This window comes from Homarus americanus, unplaced genomic scaffold (genome assembly GCF_018991925.1).
Source record: "Homarus americanus isolate GMGI-L3 unplaced genomic scaffold, GMGI_Hamer_2.0 scaffold11022, whole genome shotgun sequence".
NCBI lineage: Eukaryota > Metazoa > Arthropoda > Malacostraca > Decapoda > Nephropidae > Homarus > Homarus americanus.
In genome coordinates, this window is record NW_024737068.1 from 13099046 (window position 1) to 13112268 (window position 13223).

General features: G+C 38.4%; 1 protein-coding gene across 2 annotated transcripts in view; it reads right to left on the minus strand.

The window, feature by feature from the left end:
* Positions 1-5293: 5293 nt before the first annotated feature.
* The window catches only part of LOC121872974 (pseudouridine kinase-like), a 93527-nt gene continuing 85597 nt past the window's right edge, over positions 5294-13223 (minus strand). The window contains exons 4-7 of one of the 2 annotated variants that reach the window (XM_042376153.1): positions 12907-13032; positions 11456-11580; positions 7520-7674; positions 5294-7212 (exon numbers count right to left, since the gene is read on the minus strand). In XM_042376153.1, coding sequence (XP_042232087.1) covers positions 7032-7212; positions 7520-7674; positions 11456-11580; positions 12907-13032 — 587 coding nt within the window. In that variant the 3' untranslated portion in view covers positions 5294-7031. Of the gene's footprint in view, positions 7213-7519; positions 7675-11455; positions 11584-12906; positions 13033-13223 lie in introns of both variants that reach the window. The other variant, XM_042376152.1, reaches the window with a different exon arrangement.

The window sequence follows — 13223 nt, forward strand, 5'->3', positions numbered from 1 at the left end:
TCTGACCTTATGATATATATATATATATATATATATATATATATATATATATACATATATATATATACACATATATATATATAATATATATTTATTATGTATATATATATATATATATATATATATATATATATATATATATATATATATATATATATATATATATATATATATATATATATATATATATATATATATTTATATTTCATGTAGATCCACTATGGAAACGTGGATAAGATAAATCTTGATAAAATCACACAGGGAAAGGAAAACAATGGAGAACCTTAGCTTTCGGCTTTATTCAAGACATCTTGAATAAAGCCGGAAGCTAAGGTTCTCCATTGTTTAATAATGATAATAATTAACGGTTTATTGAAAGAACTTGGCAGCCAGAAGGCTGAAAATATACAGTTACATATTTGGGGAATGGGTTTCGAATTACGAATAATATACAAGTAACATAAGTGATTTAAATAATATATATAATAACTAGATGGGGAAAAGCTCAAACTACAGTACATTTCAACATAGTGACAGTGCAAGGAGTAGTGTTTACTGGGAGTGAATACACTGGTCTATTACAAGTTATTGATAATTTTTACAATTGTTGGGACTGGGCTGTCCTTATAGCGATCAGTTCGTGCACGTATGGGCTGGATGCGGTTGTGGTGTCGAACAGCAATTCTCGGGCTAGGGATCTCAGGTGGTAGTAGGAGCCGGTGTCGAGGATGGTGTAGAAGCTTCTTACCAAATTTGCAGATGAGGTCGTGGTGATGGTCAGTGAGAGTCGAAAGGGTCATGTGTTGAGCGCTTCTTGATATGTGGAGTAGGAAGGGGAGATAATAATCTTGCATGCCCTCTTTTGCACTTTTTCTAGGTGTTTACCTTCCCTTGACACTGCCATTCCCTGGGATGAAACAAAATTTTATTCCGTTTATGTTTTTTATCTTATAATAATTGTTTTTATATTTGTAACTTGTAACAGTAAAACAAAATGAAGAAAATTACGTGTAACTACCCGAAATTGCAAGTTTTAAGAATATGAGTTAAGCAGCTCACAGCTTGAATGAGATCCAGACACCTAACTCCCCAGCCGCCCCCATGAATAGGGACGTAAAAAAATTTTAATCACTGTTTTTTTACCTAATTACAGATACGAAAATTCATTTATACGAATTTCATAAATTTACACCACTTTCTTTATATACGAAAGCTTACTCCTTTATACGAATTTGGGTCCAGGAGTTGGCTGGCACGGCCATCTTTGGGAGAGGTGCAGAGACATTCTCGCTCATTGATCATATCTCCCTCCCACAAGCCCGCGTTCTTCCATTCATTGTGTGTGAAGTGATCTCTCTTTATCCGTGGTTATTCGTGCCATCCTTTTGTTGTATCTTTTTTTATGGCATGCAAGCGCTGTGCTGAATATTCAGTTACCCGCACTGCACCGAAGAAACCACGAAAGGCTATGATTCTTTGAGACAAGGCTAGGAGTAATTTAGCGTCATCAATGCAGTGATGATCTTGCCAAGACTGGGAACGATCTTGATCTGGCTTCTTCTACTGAGGCCACAATTTACGAGCATGCTGTGATGTCTTTGGCAGACAGCAGTGATGAGGTAGACAACCCTCTTCATCTCGTTTAGTAAGGCCTTACTCAGCTCGCCCCCTTGTGGTGGTGAACCCAGACTGCTCTCCCAAAGGGTAATGTACCAAAGTTTCAGTATTTTCTTTTCTTTTCATTTTTCATGTGTTGGGTAATAAGTGCGCAAATATAGGAGAGGTTGGTTATTGTTATTTATTAACTCGTATATTCTGGTAGATATACGATTTTTTTTACACACGTGCACACACAATTTTCATATAGAATGTGCAAAAAAAATATTCATAAGGTCAAAAACATAAGGCATTAAACATTATGTGTGTGTGTATGGGAGCAAGCACTTGAGTGAGGGAGTTAGCAATGGCAACTCACCCTCATCACTCACTGCTCCACCTTATCCTGCCAAATGGCAATGCAATATTTTTTCTTATATATATATATATATATATATTCCTCACATTTACTGTATATATTATTTTATGCACAAAGAATAAGTTCTTCCACACGCAAACTTCCCACACATCATTTGTGGGTCGAACATGCTATCTTTTTTTTTACTTATACCTTCCCAGAAGGTAATCTACCAAAGTTAAACAGTATTTATTTTTTGTCATGTGTTAGGTAGTAATTTATAGTAGTTGTGTTCTTTTATTCGTAATACCTAAATTCACTTAACATATGTTTTTTATCTGGCCATGCACAGGCCAACCGGCCTATTGCAGACTCCTTATTTTCTTATGTCCTTTCTGCAAAGTAAGTCACGTAGGGTAGAGAGGGACAATGGTCGACAAGGGGGAGTGGTGTGGGAGGGTGGCATGCAATGTAAGTTGCTCATCCGAGAGGGAGGGCGTTGAAAAAAGCAGGGAAATTCATGAAAGAAAGAAGCAAAGGATGGATGTATTTTTTTCTTCACTTTATTATCTTAGATTTACATGTTTGAAAGAGTAATATATGAAGACCATTATTTTATGATTATCATAATGTGCCATCAATTTCCTTATCATTGTTATCACGTTATTCTTCTGGTTTTAAACAACTGTAAATGTATATTTATAATAACGTTGATATGAGGAAAAATCTCCAAAACAAAGGGGAAAATCAAATTTTTAATATTTACCAACACAGGTCATACAAAATCTCAAAAGCCCATCCGGTATCGTCCTTACCTGTCAGTCATGGACTTCCCGGCCTAAAATTATATCATTTATATGAATTAAAAAGTTCAAATATGCTTTGTTTACATTACACATCTGAAATTAGTCATTTCAATACATCAATTGTCAGCAAACCATAAAAAATAATCACTATGGCCGGTTTCCCAAGTTTCCAGACTTCTCCCAGCGGGTTAACCAACGACTCAAAGCAACCCCATCCTCTCTTGCAATTTCTGACACGTTGTAGCCAGCCACGCCGATAATTAAATTTGCCCGCTACTCGCCAGTCGACACTCTTTAAGGTCCATCCTGGGCTGGGTGTGGAGCAGTGGCTTAACACCATTGCCACTACCACCCCATTACCTCATTAAGATTTTAACACCTCTAATAAACATACCACAGGCTGGACAAGTCACATTCTATCCAACAATTCAAAAATTCAATCCTTTATCAATTAATAGTAATTTTTTCGAGATTGGTAGTGGTGAAAAGTGGAAGTGATCAAGTAAAAACTCGCTCTCAATTCTTTTCTTCAATTAATATTGATGATTTTTTCTTCAAAACGGTAGTGTTGAGAGGTGGAAGTGATTAGGTAACAGCTTTGTTTAGTGTTACTGGTGGTGGGCAAGCCACGCCCCCTCTTCTATTATGTTTGCCAAATGCGTTATTAACCCTATTGACACATTACCTGCCAAAAGCTCACTCGCACTCCTCCCCAGAATCGTAAGTAAAAGCATAGATAACTAAGGGAACATTAAGTCCATATTTCACGTCCCCGGACACCCGCCCTCCTGGTTAGTTGGTTGTTTGGACTTCAGTTTTATCGAGTGCTAGGGTCATAAAGGCCGCCAACGCCAAGCTACATCCACCAATCTTCTTTAGGTGTTAAGAATAATTCTAAAACCGCATACATTCTCACTACGCATGTGGCCCTGACTTGCGCCTCCTATGTTACCCGGGTCTCTGCTACCCCTATCTCTTCTCATCAATACCTCGCCACCCTCTAGTAACCCATTGTGTAGAAAGGCCTTGAGCTCGTGGGTATGGTAGGAGGGGTGTATGATTACTTTTGACCGCGACAGTACATAGTATGTAGGGTACATGAAAATAAAATCTTTATCTTGTATAAACTTATTAATTTTATGTATAATTATAAATTATTTGAGTTTTGTAGACATTATTTAATCATTATGGTGGCTGGATATAAAACTTGTTTGGGCTCTTCAGGGGCTCAATACCTGAATCTTTTTTTCCCTATAAGTTGTTGATGTCGAGATAAGATTGATCACTTAAAGGTGGCTTTTTGAGGTCCCTAACCCCATCATATCAGTGGTCATTGCCTGTACCTTGAAGCATTTAAGATAAGCATGTGAGTCTTGAAACAAATTTGCAGAAGATGTACGTATATTGCTTGTGTTGTTTATGGAAAGGTAAGGGTTTTGCTGTTAATGATCTTGAAAAATTACTCAACATTTGTTGAGCAAAGAACTTATGATATGCATTTACTTGCCAACTGTGTGAGGTAAGAAACTTGGAAGTTTAATCATTTGTCAGCTGAATCAAAGAATTCATGATTTATTGATATCAAATCACTAAAAATCATAATAGAAATTTCACAAGAAGTTTAGCATGTACAGTTGCAGACTTTTGCACCTGGTACACAAAGTGTTTTCATTCCACCCTCGGGGAGGGGGGAGGGGGCATGTGGCCATGGATCCCCCATTTTGCCACTTCCCACAACTCATTCAACCAGTTCACGAGAATGTAAGAACTTAGAAATTAATTCAGGCCCATAGGCAGCGAGAAAGCCTCCAACAGAAGTACTAATATTGGTTATAAAATATGTCCTACTATTCAGTGCCTCAGAAAGTCGTAGCAACTACGCTCGTCCCCCGGTTACACCATGGGATGTAAATAAAATAATGTCCCTATCCTTAAGTTTACCACACCCCCCCCCCCCTTTTCCAGAAATTTGTGTACTGTTTGCCATTGCACCCTTCCCATGAGTTGTTAATCCTGAGAGTATTGACTCGCGAATCTGAAGCCTCTGAGTTACTCGGTGAGAAGTGAAATGCACACAGTAACAGGGATGAAAATAATTTAAAGCAACTTAATTATAATCTTATTCATTACATAGTCCAGTAACATGCTTTTTCATTTATACTATGTATGCTCTTAGATTAATTTATGTATGGGCACTTACATCATGTTATACACCTAAGCTGACATGTGCACTTTACATCTCACCGAGAGGGTGGAAAAGTCCCAAACTGTACAAAAAAAATATAGGCATACAGTCACTGGTAAACAGTATATAGATTCAACTATAGATATCAGTTATTGTATTGTGAGGACACCATGTGAGGATGAGGTGTGAATACTGGCTAGGTGCATGTTTTATATTTTTCTAATGTTTACCTGATTAATAAACTAGAGATGTTGTTACCAGGTGTGTTTTATAGACCCATGTGACGGACAAAGTTGTGATTGTACAAATCGCAATATAATTTATATAAATGTTAGTAAGATACATGTGCTGCTTGATGATTACCACCCCCCCTCCTACCCTCCCTTCCCTTCTTCAACCATGTGTTTAACAGCTCGAAGCCTGTGGTTCTTAGAGGCCCATTCAAACCTACCAGGTCTGTACCTATAGTGCTCAGAGTGGATTCTGAACCTCCCAAATCAGTGCCTGTGGCTTTCGGAGGCGATATTGAACATCAGAGGTCCCTGCCTCTGGTGTTCAGTGGCTCTCCAAAATCTCACAAGTTCACGCCTGTGGTATTTGGAGGCTCTCGGAAACCCCATATGTCTGTGTAGTGCTTGGAGGCCTTCAATATTTTAAAGGTATTCTGAGACCCTCCAGAACTTCATAGGTCTGTCTGTCTACCTGTGGCAGTCTGAGGTCCTCAAAAACCTCACAGGTCAGCGCTTGTACTCGGAGGCCCTTGAAAACCTCACATCTGTAACTGTGCAGGAGCGGATCCAGGGAGGGGTTTCCTGGGGGACTGGACCCCACTTTTCATCAGAAAATTTCAATACTTTTTCTTTAATGCAGTATTGTACTCAGATGTTTTTGTATCGTAAAAAGTAATTACTATTGACCTCAGAATATCTCCTAATACCAAATGCACATGGCCTCAAAATTAACTAAAAATGCCCATGACATTGATCAGCTGGGATGGGCTCACTGTGCTCCCCATGTTTCCCCACCCACTTCTTGGAGCCCCCTTTTTGATATTCCTGCTGTGATGCTTGAAGGCTCTCCAAAATCTTACAGGGTTGCACCTCTTACACCTAGAGGCCCTCCCAAGCATCACAGGTAAAAAAAGTACGAGTAAAAGGCCAAATCATAACTTGATACAGTATATATATTTTTCTTTATTTCTATATTTCACTAGAATAATTTGGAATGATTTAATAATTACAATACTTATCGGGAATTGCTCGAGAGTGTTCAAAACAAATTTAAACACTCGCCATTTGCTAAAAAGACTGATTATATCATCAAAATTATCGTTGTTTTCATCATGTTGCTCATATGAAGTTGGACTGTTGATTTCATCAAGTTGCAGATGTTGCATACATGTTCTCATTGTTGGTCATGAAAAAGAAAATCAGGCAGTAATTTCATCAGTGTATGAAAAAAAGATTATGTCAATGGCCTTTTAGAAAGAGCCGCTAAATTGCTAAGGCTATGATAATTTCCGTGATTACTAATAATCATGTCAAGATTATTATTATATGATTATGGCAACATAATCCTGAGTGTGTAGGCTTATATTTGTTACAAAAATTATTGCACCATTACATTTAGTTCAAAAGATAGAGTTCCATTTTCCAAAACATGATTACTGTTTTCTGCAACTTTTCTTTTTTGGCGCCTACGATGTTATGGTCCACACATACTCATATGTAATATGCAAAGAACAGTTAAAATATGGGATATGGAAATGTGTAATTTAATATGTATAAAGAGCAATAAAGTTCTGCGAAACATTAAGACCTTGTATGGGTTGCAAGTTGATACTCTACCTGTATCTGTAAACTATGTTTAAAAATTTAAACCATGAGTAGGCATTTTGTTCAGTGGAAGTAACAAGACACTCTAAATTGGTGGATTAATTTTAAAGAGGCCTAAAAGTACTCCCATATGAAATATTTTGACCAAAAACCCCTTTCTTACAGTATTTTAATTTTATCCCACTATGAAGATTGAGTAGAAAAAAAATAATAATTATTGTGTGAAAATTTCATCACAATATGTTTATTAGTTAACTTCGATTTATGGTGGTGAAAACTTCATGGTGACCCCAAGGAAGTGCATCTGGTGAAAGTGTGTGGGGAACAGCTGGTGATGCAGCCAGTGACAGTTTTGCAGCAGACCGTCCCAGAGCACCACACTCGCTTACACTCTTTTTGTTCAGCATACCTGCTATAAAACCAGCAGCCAAACTGTAAAAAAAAATCCTAAATAAATAAAGTAATTTGTGACTTACTTCTGAAACCAAATCATGTACCTATCTACTGTATATATATTTTTTTAAATATATGCTGTAATAAAATCAGAAGCTACTTACATTGATATGTTAAAATTAGAAGGCAGTGATATAATTGTGTTCTTATCTGCCTTAGAAATAGGTTTGTCCTGGTGCTCATCAATTTGTAAGGACAGGGAAGGACAGGGAGAAGAAGGCCAGACGGAGCTTTTCAATATCATATTACTGATGCTGGCCATTTCAGAAAAATAAATAAAACTTACCAGTCCCCAGCCCCAGACACTGATATTATTTTGGGATTTTGTGGTCCAGGAAAATGCAGACCGACAACTTCATCATGTGTAACTGTTATTGGGCATATATCCGTCACAGGCAATAAAGGATCATCCATAGTATTAGGAGATGCACGGCGCAAAATCTGCAAATAAAAAAAACTTTTAATTTTTGGTTATCATCCTTCACATCTTGCACAGGGTAATACACAATAAAATTAAAAATGTCTTGGGAAAAATTAGTACAATACTAATGTTGGAGATACAGTACTTTATTACAATTATAATACGTATGCTGTAAACCTTTACTGGTATACAGTATTAAAAAGCTGCATTCTTAGTACATAACTATATCTCTTGCTCATTTTGGATTAAAAAAGTCAAGTGAGGATGCATGTTATCTTCAGCATTATATATGTTCTGAATTTTGAATATGCAAAGTTGTAAATAGTAATGAAAAAATAAAATTTGAATGGCAAATTACACTATAGTAATATGAAATGTTTGGTATGCAAATAATACCTGTTACTCTTTTTATTGTATATACACTTGTTTTATTCTCTTCACCTGGAGAGGAATTAGAGAAAACGGTAAACAAATTAGTGGAAAATGGCAAAGAATAATGATGCAAAAGTAAAAGTAAGGATTGTTTGTAATTAAAAATAAATCCTATTACAGTATAACACTTAAGGAAGACAACAGGAAAATTAATCAGGTGGAAAATTAGAAGTTCTTCAAATTCTGATGGTATATTTGAGAGAGAACTCTGAATCACGTACAGTCACAATCCCCCTGGCTGAAAGGATGTTGAAGTCAAGGTTTAAGAAAGGCTAGGGGAGTGGACATACGCGAATAATCGAAGTTCGCGAATTAAAAATCCGAGAATTGTAAGGGCTTGTATTAATGATACCGGGATATATTTATTATATATGAATGGTAACTGTAGGCTGTATTATTGTTATTACAGTACTATTAAAAGAATCAAACTGTGAAAAAGAGCCAACAATAAACTCTACTACCATCTTTGTTTACATCCTCTAAGGCCTAAGCCAATCAGCAATTGTCTCTAAATTCGTTTTGTTTGTTGAGGCAGTCTAGGGTCTGACTTCGTGGGGTTTTTTTTCGTTACTTCCAACTTAGTGTTATTCAATCATGCCTAAACACTCCAGTGTTCCTCTTGTGCTGGGCAGCATGATGTGATGTGAAAAGGTGTGATAAGGCATATTAAGAGTGATAATGGACCAGCAAAGATTGGTAGAGACTTGAACTTGCCACCCTAAACCGTCTCTACCATCTTCAATACAAGTAAAGAACAGTCTCAATTTATGCTTTACATTGTTTATTTAAGGCTTATTATGCTTGCTTTACATGTCTGCTTTATATTTTGCTTGACGCTGTGAAGTAGAGATATACAGTATATCAAGGGTACGTGGGAGTTTTTGTAGGGTGGACAGTCCCTAACCCCCTGAATTTGTTATGTTCTTAAGGGATTAATTGCTTCGATAACCGTTGATTCACTATCCGACTTTTCCCGGTCCCTATATACGTCTGTTATCGAGGCACACCTGTATACAGCAGCACCTGCATATAGCGACAGCAGTAGTAGTATACAGCAGCAACAACAGTATACCACAACATATAAATGCAAGAGCAGCATACTCCAAGACAGTGGTTCTCAACCTTGTTTGCCCCATGCATCCCTTTCACCATATGTTAGAATGTCATTCCCCCCTCCTTTCCAAGATTGTCTGCCTCAAAAAGTGCATTCCAAATAATATGCATATAATACTGAAAATCCTTTATTTTTTCCACATTAGTATCAGTTTCTGAAAACCTGAGGGGGGAAATTCCCCCCTGGTTGAGAACCCCTGCTCCAAGAGAAGTAGATGCCTACAGAAACAGTATCATACAGTAGTAGCAATATCATACAGCAGCAGCACACACCAAAATAAATTATTGGTTCTTATAAGAAGGTCGTTCAGATATCTAGACGGTCCGTCCCTCGTAACGATCTTCAGGAGTGAAGTGCTTCCCCATCTGGAGTACTGTCACCCCATCTGGTCCCCGAGATATGCTAGGGACTGTCAGTTGGTTGAAAATGTTCAAAGGAGGGCCACCAGACTGGTGCCTGCACTTCGGCACCTCAGCTACCCTGAGAGATTGGAGCGCCTGAACTTGCCTAGCTTATACTACAGACGGGCAAGGGGGGGACCTAGTTGAGGTGTATAAGCATCTCAGGGGGCACTACTCAGTTGAGCGTCCTTACTTGGAGCTGGCGGACGCTCGCCCCACAAGGGGTCACAGCTCAAGATTGAAGAAGCCACAAGTCCAGAAAACCGTGAGGGCAAACTTTTCGGAGTGAGGATTGTAAACTCTTGGAACAATCTACCAGAGGGTGTTGTGACGGCACCGAGTGTGAGCTCTTTCAAGACAAGACGACTTGACCAACACTGGAGCGGGTTCAGGTACATTCAGGAGCCGGTGCATGCCCAGTATTTGCCAACAGTGCGTGACAGAGACGTGACCGATCGCCCGGGCGGCTAGCGAGCCGATCTTTTGGTGAAGAAGATTAATGAAAAGGAAAAGTAATCAGAGACGTGACGAATCGCCCAAGCGCCTAACAAGCCGATCAGTGGCGAAGAGGATAAAAGGAAAAAAAAGTAGCATACAGGAGCAGCAACAGCATACAGAAGCTGCAGCAGAATACAGATGCAGCACTAGCAGCATGTAGCAGTATCAGGAGCATCCAACCCAGCAGTAGTAGTGTTATCATTATTAGTATTAGTACAGTACAGTATGTGCTTGGCCACCAGGCTGGGGGAGAAGCTGCCATTTATGCCACGAGAAAGATATTTGAGCAGTATTACTGTGAAAGTTGTACTTCTCCAATGCTTCCAACATAATCAACTGCACAATATTAAGATCAAGTGTCCAAGCTTTGCAAAATATGCTGAAAATACTTACAGGAACCCGACAGACCTCTACACTGTATAATGAGCTGCAAGGCCCTAAGAAGAGATACCATCATACAGTCAACTGAGGGAATGACACGGGGATACCCAGTCACCATGGTCATGTTTGCTACAACATACAATAAATTATGAAACAGCCATAGTCCAGAAATAGGGTACCGGCTACCACCCAAATGACAGTAACTCCTTCCTCATTGTAAAGCCAGAATACTACGACCAGGCTATAGAGATCTTCAACAGAAGTGAAGTCAAAATAAGAGAAAAACCAAAGACATCAAAAGGTGCGGTAATCAGAATGAATGATTTCAAGGCTTAACAAGAAAGGTAAACAAGTGGGTGAAGGAATCAAAGCTCTGCTAGAAAATTGCTAAAACTGAACCGCATGCGGCATGTCCAGCATGAACGACAGAGTCGAACATCCCTGGAACTACCTGATGTGCACGGCCTCTGAAATTGGACCTCTTTTCTGTCCTCTTGTATTACAAATTTTAATAAAAAATTTGCTTTGTGACATTAAATTAAAACTAACTTAATAATATTAAAAGTATTTATTTTATTAGACTGTCATAGTCATTGTAATTACTTTAATCAAATTTCACAACAATTACGATAATTTATTGATATTACAAAATATTTAACATTTTATTTATATATACTGTATACTGTCCTGGTTATCATTAAAAAAACGAACACAATCTGGCAGTACACGGTAACTGGGGAACTCTCAAAAAGATGCACAGATTCTAGGAAGATCAGACTATTTTTCAGGAACAGAACTTTATACTGGGCAAGAAGAACACCACAGCAGAACACACCTTATATAGCACTTGGACTGCATGAAAACAGATGAAGGAAAAGTGGTGTTGCTATTGATGAAAAGTCACCCTGTACCAGGAGGGAAAAGGCTTACAAATAGGGAAAAAAATTATCAAAGTACTACACATAAATTACAAACCATGAATCCATAGGGTCCAAGAGTAACCATGAGGGCATGCATGGTGTGAAGGAGTGGAGAGGCAGTAGTGAGAACTTGCTGAAGCATTTGGGGGAGATCCTCATACTTTCCAGGTATTGTTGGCACTTCTGAGAAATGGACACTTTACAGTACTTTTCTTTTAAGTAACAATATATATATATATATATATATATATATATATATATATATATATATATATATATATATATATATTTATATATATCCTGCAGGTTACGGACCCCCAGTTAGCCGAGTATGTTGATCTGACCAAAATAAAGGTCAGGAAAAAATCTATATACAGTAATTTAGGTCATAGAATTATCCCATTATTTCACTCTCTACAACATCCTGCCCCATCTCTTCTATTTATCCCTTTCCAACGATCGATTAACAATTACCCTTCATTTTATTGTTTTTAATATACATGTTTCACTACTTTTTCCATTCGAGCAGGCTTTTTCTTGCTAAGTAATATAAATGTCAACCAACATACTCTCATTTGATGTTATTCAGTTATTGATATAATGGGCCAATGGGCTGACTATACATCCTTCATTGAGTCCTAGAAGAGGGTGTGAAGGTTGTATTGTAACAAAATGTAAGAGGCTGCACCTGGGACGTACCAACGGTAAGGAGGCGTATCATGTCCTAAGGGGACGAAGAAACTGCACTAATTGAGACAATGTGAAAAGGGCCTAGGTGTGTATGTTGATAATGAGCTGAAGTTCTCAGGCCATTGTGAGATGAAGGTGAATCAGGCAACTAAATTATTAGGTCATATAAGAAGGTCGTTCAGATATCTAGACAGTCAGTCCCTCTTAATGATCTTCAAGTGTGAGGTGCTTTCCCGCCTGGAGTACTGTCATCCGACTGGTCCCAAAGATATGCTCGGGACTGGCAGTTAATTGAAAATGTCCAAAGGAGGGCCACCAGACTGATGCCTGCACTTTGGCGCCTCAGCTATCCCGAGAGATTAGAGCGCCTTCAACTGCCTAGCTTATACTACAAACGGGCAAGGGGAAACCTAATTGAGGTGTATAAACATCTCAAAGGGCACTACTCAGTCGAGTGTCCTTACTCCTAAAAGGTTCGCCTTCACAGTTTTCTGGACTTGCGGCTTCTTCAACCTTGAGCTGTGACTCCTTGTGGGGCGGGCATCCGCCAGCTACAGGTATGGACACTCAATTAGGTTTCCCCTTGCAAATCTGTAGTATAAGCTAGGCAGTTGCAGGCGCTCTAATCTCTCTGGATAGCTGAGGCGCCAAAGTGCAGGCATCAGTCTGGTGGCCCTCCTTTGGACATTTTTAATTAACTGATAATGGGAACAAGCTTACCTTACACATTCCATGGAATGTAAATATTAACACCCACTTACTTTATAATTCTACAAAAAATATAAAGTTGCTCTTCTCAATTAAACTTATGTTTACCAAGTCCAAGGTGAGAACACAAAGCACCAAGTTCGTTCATGTTAGGTGAGGTGAATGTAACGTTGTCTCCTCGCCCACCCAACCACGGCTTCGTCACCTTCTGGATATCTGTTGGTTCGTACCATACTGTAAAACAATAAAAAAGTATTAGGGTACAATTTCCTACTGACTTAAGCCAAGTAAGACACTGGTTAGTATGCCTTGTACATCATACTGTGCTCTTGGATTTTTACCACCATTGAATCATGTGTGTTGAGGAAATATTCTAAGGTAGTAAGTACAGTCTCCTTCAAGATTCTTCGAACACGGCTGGAGAC